Raw genomic sequence first — 12,544 nt, 5'->3', positions numbered from 1 at the left:
CACTGCCCCTCAGTTAATTGTTTTGCCACTGGAAAGGCTGTGGGGAAAGGCTGTCATAGTGAAACTTGAGGTAACAGAGTGCTTTAAAATAGTTTTGTGCAGCACTTTGAGCTCTGCCTTTGCAGGGCAGGGTTTGTGGAATCTGCTCCCACCTGTCCCTCCTTCACAGAGTGAGGCTGTTCCTGCTGTGGGCAGGAATATGAGTTCAGTGCAGTTCATCCCTCCCTTGCTCTGACGTCCTGCTTCTGACCTGTGTCCAGGAACTTGCTTGTGTTCTGATCCATGTGTGTCCCAGGATATGGAACAATAAGTCTAAGACAAATAAATTCCTTGTTATCTTGAAGATAATCCTGAAGCTAAAGAGATCCTGGGTCTTGAAGAATGTGGAGTAAGGAGAAGGATCCTCTGGTTTGGTGGTAACTTGTGTGCACTGGCACAGCCTTGTGCCATGTTTGGGTGGTTTTTCTGTTTCATTAGAAATCAAAGCAAGACGTTGAAGAGGAGGGACACACCACATGCCAGAAGGATGGGATTGGAGGGAACGTCAAGCTGGGCCGACTGCAGCCGCTGCTGGAAGTGCCCATCCGCGAGGCCGAGGCCCAGCCCTTTGAGGTGCTCATGCAGTTCCTGTACACGGATAAGATAAAGTATCCCCGCAAAGGTAGGGCAGCAGGTGAAGTAACACTGGCTCAGGGAGGGGAGGGGGGCAAACGTGTTTTGAAACAGCAGGATTAAGCATTTGCAAGTGATCAGTCCTGTTCTGAGCACTTAATTACTAACCTGAGATTAAACAAAAAGCAGATTTTTATCAGAGCGTACTAACCATGCTTTTTTTTTCCTAATTCTTTTCAAATATCAAGGAAGAACAAGTTCTTGATCATTCCAAAAGGTGTAAAAACTCCCAAACAAACAAAAAATATTGTGATGTTTTGAACATCACAGCATCCTACTTGGAAGGACCATGTATCTAATTCCTGGCTTGGCTTATTTCCTTTTTCTGATATTGTTTTTGATCCATTTTAAACTGTGCCCACACAGAAAGGTGTGCAAGCCAGTATTTATCACCTGTTAAAAATCCAGTCTGAACGAATGCCTCAAGAAAGGAAAAATCCATTTGATGCATTCATTGAAGTTCTCTGAGTTAAAAACACTTGTGGGCAGGGAAGTAATAGCCAGAGATCTTGCAGCTCCCACACAGGGAATCCAACTCCTGGCTGTGTGAGTGGGGAGGGCTGTGGGGTGATGGGAGTGAGGCTGGATACAGCGAGGAACTCCAGCTGCTGGGGCTGGGGAAGCTGCAGCCACGGGGCACAGTGAAGTACAGTGAGGTACAGCTGCCCTAGCACTGAACTTTGCTTCAGCCTTTTCTGCAAAGGTAGTTCTCAGAAAAAAAGTGATATGTGTCCATTTGTGTCAAGGCTTTCCCTGTGAGGAGGCCCATCTGAGAATGATCCCACTGAATGGGGGTGAGGGAGCTGCTCCCTAGATTCTGCTGACGTTGCCAGATCCTGCTCCCAGCCGTTCTCTGATCCTCGGTACCCTTGCCTTGGGACAGGCTCAGGCCAAGGGAAGGCTTGGACCCCTGAGCTCTTCCCATTGTTACAGGCTTCCCAGGCAGGCTGCCCCTCTTCCTCCAGCCCATGAGAGGGTCTCCCTGGTGCTCCCCTTTCTGCTGGCATCCTCCATGGGCCCTGCCCTGCCCATTTGTATTCCTAGCTGCTCCTCTCAGTTCTGAGAGCAGCACCCTGGGGAGCCATCCAGAGGCTGAGCTAATGGAATTGGGCATGCTCATCAAATGGGATTTTCCAATTAGACACGGGGAAGGCACGTGACATGCAAGAGGGCTTTTCTCTATTAAAAAGTAGTTAGAGCAGATGGGCAGAGCTCTTCTGTGAGGAAAGCAAAGGCCATGGGGGATTATTCCTTGAGCTGGTGTCCCAGTAGCCCCATTGCAGTGGCCTGCAAGGGTCCCCTCTGCCCCTCTCTCACTTCAGCCCTTGTAGACCACCTGTGGGTCTGTGCAGGCTGAAGCACAGAGTGAAAGCACAGAGTGCCTTCATAAGGGTCTGTCAGAATCAGGGAGCTGATTGTTACTACTGTGTAAAACCCAAGGACTCTGGCAGGGCTGTTGGCAGCTGGGCACTCTGAGAAATTAGGCTGCAAGCTCCAGAGCTTGTCAGGGATTTTAAAGACTTCACTTTTTTTGGAGGGTTTAAAAAAATTGTGATCCAGATTGTCACAAAATCTTTGTCTAAAAAATACTTTGGAGTGGCTTTTGCATGCTTCAAATTTGAGCCTCCTTTTCTAGTATTGATTCAGATTTTGTCTAACCAGGAATGGAATTTTTTTCTCCATAAAAATACTCCAGTCACTGCCTGTTCTACTATTCCGATTGCTCTGGTTGATATAAAAAATACTTTTAGAAGGGTTCCTCTCTTTGTTCTGTGAGCTATCCAGCAGTTTTCCCTCTTGCAATTCCAGGTCATGTTCAGGATGTGTTACTCATTATGGATGTGTACAAACTGGCCTTAAACTTCAAGCTCTCCCGGCTGGAACAGCTCTGCCTTCAGTATATTGAAGCATCTGTAGATCTGCAGAACGTGCTCATTGTATGTGAGAATGCTAACAAGCTTCAGCTGGATCAGCTAAAGGTAATCACATTCTGCATACAAAGTAACTGATAAGAAAGTTTTAAAAATAAAATTTATGTAATTAATGTTTGGCTGAGCTTTTGCAAATGCACCACTCCTTTAATTACAGTTGCTTGAGTATATTTAGCATGGGTTGTCCTGCAGTGGCTTGTGATATTATGTAGGCTTTTTTCAATAAGTGCTCGATATTTTTGCATATCTGCTTTGTAGAATGTCAAGGGCAGAGTGACTTTGGCTCTTCATCAGTTCACTCTTGCTGCAGCAAGATGGAACCAGTGCATTGCCTGGTCTTGCTGTGTTACATACACTGAGACTGCAGATAGGTTCTTTCACCTGGACAGATGGAAAAACTAAACTCTGTTCTCAGGCCTTTGCGCTAAAAAACAAAATGTGCCAGTGGTTCTCTGTCTCTGTGGTGGGTGGGGGGCTTTTGGGTGTTTGGTGACAATCAGGGTAGGGTTGACCCCCAGCTGCAGCCCAAGAGGTGCTGGCCGTGCTGATCCCAGTGCAGTACCCGGAGCCAGTTCTGCTGAACCTGCAGGGAAGCAGCTCCTGCCCCCAGTCCAAGAGCCAGAGCAGGACCATGCAGTACCTGCTGATGATGTTCAGCCTGTGCACACCAGTGACCTGTTGCTGGTGGCTGCAAGCACAGTGAGGCTGGAGAAGCCAGTATGCACCATCACTTTGGAGAGGAAAGACCTCAGGAGGACAGCAGCAGGGTCAGCAGCAAGTATGTAAATGCCAGCACAGCCTTTGGTGCATGGCACCATGGTGCCATCAGCTGCCCAGAAGCTCAAGCATTGGTGGATCTGGTGCCCCCACCTGCCCTGGCCACCTCTGGGGTGACAGGGGCTCTTGCACAAGGCTCCAGTCGGGCAGGATCACCCTGAGCTGGCATCCTGTCTGCTCAGGTGCTCGTTAGTCCTCATGGGTGGGTCCTCGGTAGAAAGCTGCTCTTTGTGGCATCCCAGTCATTGTTTAAAACATTTCACAGGTGAGTCCTGACAGATACCTTTGGCTCCCAGGTGAAATAAACTGGCAGGAAGCAGACAGTAGTAATGATTCTTTGGGTGAACTTGTACCCACTTTATAGTGAGCTGGTATAGATTGCATTTATTGCTTATTAAAATGTCCTGAGGGAAAGCCTTGGTTCATACTGAGAAATGAAGTGCCCTTTTTTTGTCTCAAACTGTTTAGCATTAGATCTGGTTCATTTGTCACCTTTTCACCACACTGATTTTTGTAAGAAGTTTATCACACAAGAGCCTTCCAGAGCTCTTGAACTGTTTGCTGTGTTTACGGAAAAGGTTCAGGCAAAACCCACACAAGGAATCCTGCAAGCTCTTTGGACCCTTGATGGAGAGTGTCAAGAGTTAAGATCTCTTCACCCTTTTAATTAACTTTTGGTATCTAATTATGTTAAGAGTTACTATGAGGTAGCAACCAATCTTCATTATCTCTGTGAAGTTTTCAATATCTCCTGAGATTCCTGTATTAGAAAGCTTTGGAGCAGCTCAGTGGGCAGTTAATCTCTTCCTTGTCAGTATTTCTAGTCAAATTTTTCTAGATGCTTAGAATTGTACTGAATTTGCTGTTCAAGTAGGAGCCTAAATGGTCATTTAGGAAGGATAAGGATATCATTGTTTGATAGTTCCAGCTGCAGGATCCATGTGGAGGTTCAAAGGAAAGGATGGCTGATGGCATATGTAACGTGTAACATTTATGGGACGCTGTAAGATGACTTCAACCATGAATTTTTTAATTAATATTGGTGTATTTTTAAGGAACATTGCCTGAACTTCGTGGTGAAGGAATCCCATTTTAATCAAGTCATAATGATGAAGGAGTTTGAGCATCTTTCTTCATCCCTCATTGTGGAGATTGTCCGGAGAAAGCAGCAGCCTCCTGTCCGAACACACTCTGACCAGCCGCTCGACATTGGTAACCTTCCTGCTTTATGGAGTAATTCCTTGTGCTGCTTTGGCATTGCTAATGGTTTGTTTAGCCTGGGAAGATATCTGGGAAGCAGCCCTCTGCAGCCCACCAGTTCCCAGCTGGGATAACTGCTCAGGCTCTCTCCCAGACAGAGACAGAGCACAACAGTTCTTTTCCCAGTGAGTTTCAATCAGAATGGTGTCCCATCAAAGTACATGGGAAACATCGTCGTGTTCTTGCAATAAACCATCTTGAGCCTGTTCAGAGAGATGAGAGAAGGAGCAGAAGGGTGTAAAGAGTGATCCAATAAAAGGCAGTGCACAGTCACTCAAGTGGCTGAAGGGTGACAGAGCTGAGCAGGGAACCAGCCTGCTTGAAGGTGTTCACCAAGGAGGAGCAGGAGGACGGAGGAAGATCTTGTGAATAAGGCACTGCTCTGTGTGCATGTATGAAAGGAACAGGACGAGGGGAGGGGAAGAGAAATATGTGATTTACAGTTCTATCATGGAATTCATCAAGGGCTGATTTGGGACTAGTCTTACTCAACATTTTAACACCCCGACACACAACACAAGGAATGTAATAATGAGATTTTCTAAGGTCACAAAGTTCAGAGGCATTGGCAGTGTTGGTGTAGAATGCTGCACAAAAATAATTGGGAACTGGAGAGAAAGAGAAGGAAGCTAGTCCTGGAAGGTCAAGTAGAAAGGCCTTGGCTGGCATTTTTCCAGGGAGGAGAGGTGCACTGGCTGGGAGGGTGGCTCGGCCAGTTGTGTATCCAGAGCTGGAATGGTGTGAGAGACCCAAACACTAAAAACTGAAAGATGAACTTTGAAAATATGAGTGAGTTTGGAGCAGACTTGGATGTGCTCCATTTGTCAGTTGTGTATTTACAAAGGTTGATTTAAAATATTGGATAAAAGAAGCCTTTGTTGCTGATTTGGGAAAGATTTTTCATTAATACACAAAATTTTATATTCCTTGTGGTTGGAAATAGTGAAAATGGAAGGGAAAAATCAGCTTTCATATCTGCAGAGAGCACCTGTCAGTGTGGCCAGAGCTGGAGTTTGCTGTCAGTGGCAGAAAGCAGAGCTGACAGGTTTGGTTCTGGGATGGGCAGCAGGGAATGAGTTGTGGTGGGGAAGGATGAAGCTCATTTTGCTCCACAGTTAGGAGGAAGGACTTCACTCAAATTCATGCTGCGAGTCCCAAAGGAAAGAGGGGCTGGAGCTCTGGCTTGGCCATGTATTAGTTCGATAGCACCTGGTTACCTGGAACTATCATGTCTTTATTTCATTATGTTTGATTTCAGGAACATCCTTAATTCAGGACATGAAGGCTTACCTGGAAGGAGCTGGGACTGAATTCTGTGATATCATCCTGCTCCTAGATGGGCACCCACGGCCAGCCCACAAAGCCATCCTGGCAGCTCGCTCCAGGTGAGCCCTGTTCCTGACAAGACAGTGTGTGAAGGACAGTGCAGTGCTGGGCAGCCTGTGCACAGCTGGCTTGGTTTAGAAGACAGGGAGGAACTTAAATCTGCATGAAGTGTTAAGATGCAGCTTTGCTCAATGAGTGTAATAAGCCTTTAAGCAGTAGTGATTAAATTTTTTTCCATTTGATACCCAGCAGGGAAAGATAGGAAATTAGAACTGCAGAGATTCTCCAGAGGGTGTGTGAGAAGCTGCACTGCAAGACAAAGCATCGATAAAATCACAGGAAGGGAAAAAGGGTGGAAAACATAAGGTGGTTTCAGTGAAGTGGAAAGCAGCAGATGTCCACTGAGGTCAGAAGGAGCCTTTGACAGTGAACAGTTCGTATTGTGGAACTTGAATTTCTTTCTCACTTTCTGATATTTAAGATTGGTTATGAATAAGCATTAAAAAAATGGTGCCTGCCAAAGACTAGAGTGTTCCCATGCTTTATGCAGAGAAAGGAGTCCACCCTGCTGAAGGTGGGACTGTTCTCCCTTCTCAGGACGTGGGTGAAGTGGATTTGTCCTGCACTTGTGTGTTCTGTGGACCTTCACCTTATGTTCCACCAAACATTAAGTGTTCACATAAAATTTCTATTTCAAATATTGTCACAGTTTTTTTTGCAGACCCAGTAACAATATTCAGTATTAGTTACTGTGGTATTTTACCAGAAGCATTTCACAGCTCTTAAAACAGCCCTGATGATTGGCAGCCTGTAGATACCGAGGAAATTCATAATGCTTTAAGCTCTCTACTGGGTCTTATGCAAATTAGAGAAAAAAATCAAAGCACCATGTGTCCTAATTTTCAAGAAACAGACGAATTTCAGGTAGTTCTGATGGTAATTAGGGGGATTATATTTGGAGTTTTCACTGGCAGACATATATGAAAAAAATAAATGAGCAGTGGTTTTGCCCAGGTTGTCACCTGAATTTGTTGCTTTGGAAGCTCCAGTTCTGAATAGCAGCATTTGAACAATACTGGGTTAAACCATCTGTCTGCAGAATGTGTTGTATCAGTTTTATTTCCCTTTCCAGTTACTTTGAAGCCATGTTCCGTTCCTTCATGCCAGAAGATGGGCAAGTGAACATTTCTATAGGTGAAATGGTTCCCAGCAAGCAAGCATTCGAGTCCATGCTTAGATACATCTATTATGGAGAAGTGAACATGCCTCCTGAAGACTCCCTGTATCCTTAAATTCGAAGGAATTGAAGGATCTGTCTCAGTGCATGTCCAGCAGGTCACCTTCCTTTTGCTTTGGATTGCCTGGCACAGGCTGGGAGGATGTTCTCTCAGGGGGCACCAGCAGGCTCTGCACTTCCACTCCTCACATGGATTTGTTTGCCATCAGTGCTCTCACCTTCGCTTTCTGGTTTATTCCTCAATGGGATGAACAGATACCTCTTTGCAGCACCTTACTACTACGGCTTCTCCAACAACAGACTCCAAGCCTACTGTAAGCAGAACCTGGAAATGAATGTCACAGTGGAGAATGTGCTCCAGGTAATTGTCCCCAAGCACTTTGATTAGTCACTTAGAGGAAAGCCAAGGGGTCTGGTCAAGTGGGTACCCCCAGTGCCAGGTCACTGAGACTGCCCAGACCCTTCCAGTGGCAGTGTGATGACTTGTGTGGGAGCCCAGCCTTCAACAGCATTGTTCCTTACCTGGTACTGTGTTGCTTCTGTTCCTGTGCTGCAGGGTTCAGCAGGTGCTGCTCACCTGGCTTCTCCTGAACTCTCATCCCCCGTTACAGAACTGTTTCTAAAGGTCTTTTTTAGATGACCACGTGCTCAGCACTCAACTGTAAACCCTTTTTGGCAGACATTTGTTCCAGGGCAAATGATGATCTGCAGGTGACAGACATTAGTCTTGTTTTATCAGTGATGCTGACAGGATCTGGCAGTGGGGTTTGAACTAACAAAAGATATTGTGTGGTAAGAAAGCCTCCAGTGTCAATGCCAGCTTCCAGGCAGGCAGCCTGAACATCTGCAGCACGAGCAGAAGCAATTCCTGCTGATTAGCTCTTGAGGACTCCATACATTTTAAATCCAAGGCTTATTTTTGAGTAGTTCAGAAAAGATTCAGTTTGTAATGCAAAATGGAGATGTTCCCTAGCTAAGAGGAGTTACCTGCTCTGGGTCAGGACTGTTTGTGCATCTGAGCTGTGCAGAAGGGAAATCACATTTTTGCTCCTGCTCTAGATTTTAGAGGCAGCTGACAAGACCCAGGCCCTCGACATGAAGAGGCACTGTCTGCACATCATCGTTCACCAGTTCACCAAGGTTGGTTGCATCTTTTCTGTGGCTTTTGAGAGCTGCTGTCCTCTGTCACTGCCTTGGTTAAAGACGTGTTAATATAGAACTCAGTGTAGTTCTTCCTCATTTGAGAGGAAGCTGAGAGCTGGCTGCATGTTACTGACACTCACTGACAGGACTGCTAAGCACACTTCTCACACCAAAGTAAATGGAAGACTAGAACAAGCTAGTCTAGAAATGTGAAGCCCTTCCAAGCCAGAGGTTACCCAAAGTTGCTTCCATTTCCAGTTGTTCCAACTGTTAATTTTGTGCCATGCCCTCGTTGGATTCCTATGTGTATAGCAGGGTAAATTTGTTGTATGTTGAGGGCACAAATCTCTGCCTCACTAGCAGTTATCAGTGTGCTACTCATATTTCCCTTGAACTATTCTCTGCCATACATACTATATTGTCATGTGCTCTAAAACAAATTACCGTGTCCTGGCTGGGCTCTCTGTGATTTCCATGTTCAGCAGTTGGACTCCATGGTCCTAGAGGTCTTTCCCAATCTTAACAATCCTGTGGTTCTGTTTTGATGGGATTATGCATTAGTGGCAGGAAAGGTCAAGATACTTTGTGCTGATACTCCTGTCCTCACTTGAGGGAATAAGGATATTGTCATTTAATTGTTCCTATGAGATGTGATCGATCCCTCCATGAGAGTTCCCCAGCATGTCATCAGTTCATCGCTCAACTCATTAGCATTGCTGAAATAGGTAGATAAATCATAGGAATTGGGATTTCTGGATGCTACACACATACTGGTAATAATTCCCTAGTTAATATTCAAGTAGCTCACTCTCCTTTGTATATTTAAACTCACAATCCTCCTGGGGAAAAAGAGCACTGCTATGTCCCATTAGTGTCTGGAGAGGAGACAGGACGGTGTTCGGGCTCTTCATTAAATGCCAAAGTTGCTGGAGCGTGACGCATTTTACATTCAGAAATAACTGAAAATGCATAAAAAGCATTGAGAGGGGAGCCAGCATCCAGGAATCACTCCCAGAGGAGAGTCCACAGTGTGAGGTTGCAGCCCCTGCCTTCATCCTCTCTGTTTTCTTCTGGCCCCTTGAGTCCTGCGGAGCAGCTCGGTTCAGCAGGGACGGGGAATGGTCCCACTGCAGGGTACAGGACATCCCTGGGGTTGGGGTCAGTGCCTTGCAGCAGCTGAGGGCTGAAATATCACAGTATCACTTCCCAGTGGAGGCCACAGGAAGACAAAGAGGTGTGATTCTCCCCAGAACATACAGAGGGAAATGGACATTGCAACACTGGGAGGCAGCAATGGGAGCTGGAGGGCGTTCCTCAGCTGTACTTCCTCACCAGGATGTGGGGAAATGTTTTATATTTAAACTGTTGACTGGTAGAACAGTGTTCATCAAAACGTGGCTGGAAGACTGTCAAGCAGATGTGCATGGAGAAATCTCAATTATGCAATGTTTTCCCTTGGACTGAGAGGCCTCAGTGTGTGATTCTTGGCCTGGGCTGGGTGACTCAGTGTGCCTGGGCACGGACACTCTCTGCTCTGCTCCTGGGCCAGCCATGGGCTCTGAGGGGGATTTGTTCTCGGGCATAAGCCCGGTGGGTCACCAGGGCTCAGGCAGGCCAGGTCTCTGGCTGTGGGATCCCCTGTTCTTCCAGTAACTTAACACCGTTCTGGATTTGGACTGTTAAGGAGTTTTCCTCACAGCAGGAACATTACTGAAGAGCTGTTTCCCAGAGGTTCACTGCTTTGGGCAATGTGTTTACAGGCTCTTGTGTGTCAGTGTTGTGCAAAAGCCCTAATAAACCTGCTGTTGTGACGTGTTTGTAGTGACACCCTGATCTGTTCCGCAGTGCGTGCCTGGGCTGGGGGCAGGATCCCACCAGTGCTGAGGGGGTCTCTCTCCCTCCCTGCCAGTCCTGCCAGTCCTTAGACTGGGGATATTGCTACAAGCACGTCCTGAGCCCTTTCTGAAAGCATCCTCAGCTATTTCCTTCCTGGCCTTCAAAGGTTGCTCAGGACATCGTTATTGTTTATCCCAGTGCAGCTCCCTAGAGCCAGGTGATAATCTCAGTTCAGGTGAGGCGGGTGGGTGAGTGGGGCACAGTCTGCCTGGAGGCTGGGTGTGTGTTAGTGCCTCTAGACAGAGGGATTACTGGCTCCTTACCATGAGGTTGTGGAGAAGGGAGGAATGTGTAGAGCTCCTTTTTGCTAACAGTTGAGCTTCTGACCAGTCCAAAAGCATGCAGTTTGTTGTAGATTCTCATCTATCTGATGTGGTGGAGGTTTTTGTTGGCAACTGCTCCAGTGACCTGCTTTGACTGCAGGAGGAATGCCAGCAGAACCAGCATGGACACTGAGAAGAGCTTTTCCTCAGGAGCACAGGAGCAAAGAGATCCAGCCCTGAATCACATTTTCGGTGCAAAAACACAGATCTCAGAGCTCAGGCTGTGCTGGTGTCCAGCATTGCTCTTAGGAGAGTGCTCAGTCAGTGTCCTGTAGCAGTGGGGCTGTCAGTACCAACAGAGGGGCAGCTCTGGGGGCAGATTCCTGCTGCTCTCCACTCCCAGCAGTCTGAATTTGGTTCTAAGCCCCGACTGGAGCCCCATGGTCTGTTCCCTGCAGCCCAGCCCCACAGCTGGGATCTCACACCATCTGTGCCCAGCCTGACTTGCTGTGGGATGCCCAAGGGTAAAAGGGTAATACATGAGCTGTGATTTTGGGAGGGTTTTAATTTCTTCCTGTTTTTTCTGTTTTGTTTTCCTTGAAGGTCTCCAAGTTGCCAAATCTCCGCTCGCTCAGTCAGCTCCTCCTCCTTGACATCATAGATTCTTTAGCTACCCACATCTCAGACAAGCAGTGCGCGGAGCTGAGCGCAGACATATGACATGCCTTGGTAATCCACCTTCTCATTTGTTCCTCAAAAACACTGGCACTGTAGAGCTGGCTCTCTGGTTTACTGTTACGTGTTGAGCAGCTCAGTGTCTGCACTCTGCAGCAGCCCTGGAGGAACAGGAACAGCTGAGGTGCTCTCTCTGGATTTGCTGCGTTTGTACCTTTGTGCAGCGTTTGGACTTTGTTACATTTGTTACCCAAATGTAGACTTGAAATCATTGCAGGCAGGCGTGAATTGATTCCACATGGTTTGGGGAGTTACTACGTTAATAATTAAGTCCATTATTACTTTCATACTGTAAAATCAAGCAGTCATGAGTAAGAGTCACTAATCCTTTGAAACACAATATTTAAAGAATACTATTTAAAGAGCTTCAGCTGACCCAGCCCAGGGGCTGTAAGGGGAAGTCAGAACAAAACTGGGAACAAGAGCACGTGGTGTTCACAGGGGGACTGGCCCTTGGACCAGAATGCAGTGACTTTTCAGAGACTCCATGGTGTGGATTGACAGATAAGCCCCTGTGCAACTGCCTGGATTGGTGGGCTGTGGGAATCCAGACCTATGCTCTGCAGCAGGTCAGACTAGAAGATTACAGCAGTCCTCTCTGGCCATCAAATCCATTAATCCTGTCTTGCTAAGCCTTTCTAAATCTATTTATTAATAAAGAATTAACTTCTTCTGGCATTTCATGATTGACTTGGATTTCATTTTGGAAAAAAATTAAGCAAAAAACGTTCTGTGCTTGATGAAGGTCACATTGTTAAAAATAAGTGTGTTACATCTTGTTACTAATTTTATATTGAAGTGTCTCTGTGAGCCTTGCCTTTGCAGGAAGGTGAATGAAGGCAGAGTGCCCTTCCCAGCCCATACAGGAGCAGCTACTGTTCCCTCCCCTTGCAGCCCCCAGCTCTGTGCTGGGTGCTTTCCACATTGCAGAGTGGAGAGGAGAGTGGTGTTGGTAAAGTATCTGGTGGTGGAACTGTCCCAGCCCTGCCCAGAGCCCTTGGGGCTGCCCCAGGAGGGAGTGACAAGCAGGGAATCAAAACCTTGTCCTGCTCCAGCTGCAGGGGCTGCTTCCTGCTTGTCTGGAGCTGGAGTGGTGCAGGATCCCTGCCGAGACATGCAGCTCCCAGCCCTTACATTCCCACCCTTGCAGCCATGATTTGCATTCAGTGAAGTGTTCCTGGAACAGTTGTGGGCTCCTCGTCAGCATCCCATAGTCTGACACATCTGCCCGTGCTGCGGTGTGCCCAGGGTATTGCAGTCTGTGCAATGGAGAATGTGTCACGTATTTCATCCAAGGGAAGTGC

At 46.9% G+C, this 12,544-nt stretch overlaps 1 protein-coding gene across 2 annotated transcripts in view; it reads left to right on the top strand.

The window, feature by feature from the left end:
* LZTR1 (leucine zipper like transcription regulator 1) overlaps positions 1-11,918 on the top strand; it is a 35,571-nt gene extending 23,653 nt beyond the window's left edge. The window contains exons 13-20 of one of the 2 annotated variants that reach the window (XM_032133007.1): positions 478-661; positions 2,482-2,651; positions 4,436-4,592; positions 5,899-6,025; positions 7,099-7,248; positions 7,459-7,564; positions 8,263-8,343; positions 11,109-11,918. In XM_032133007.1, coding sequence (XP_031988898.1) covers positions 478-661; positions 2,482-2,651; positions 4,436-4,592; positions 5,899-6,025; positions 7,099-7,248; positions 7,459-7,564; positions 8,263-8,343; positions 11,109-11,225 — 1,092 coding nt within the window. In that variant the 3' untranslated portion in view covers positions 11,226-11,918. The other variant, XM_032133009.1, reaches the window with a different exon arrangement.
* Positions 11,919-12,544: the final 626 nt, after the last annotated feature.

The sequence above is a fragment of the Corvus moneduloides genome, chromosome 24 (genome assembly GCF_009650955.1).
Source record: "Corvus moneduloides isolate bCorMon1 chromosome 24, bCorMon1.pri, whole genome shotgun sequence".
Taxonomy (NCBI): Eukaryota; Metazoa; Chordata; class Aves; order Passeriformes; family Corvidae; genus Corvus; species Corvus moneduloides.
This window is presented reverse-complemented; position numbering and strand designations above follow the sequence as displayed.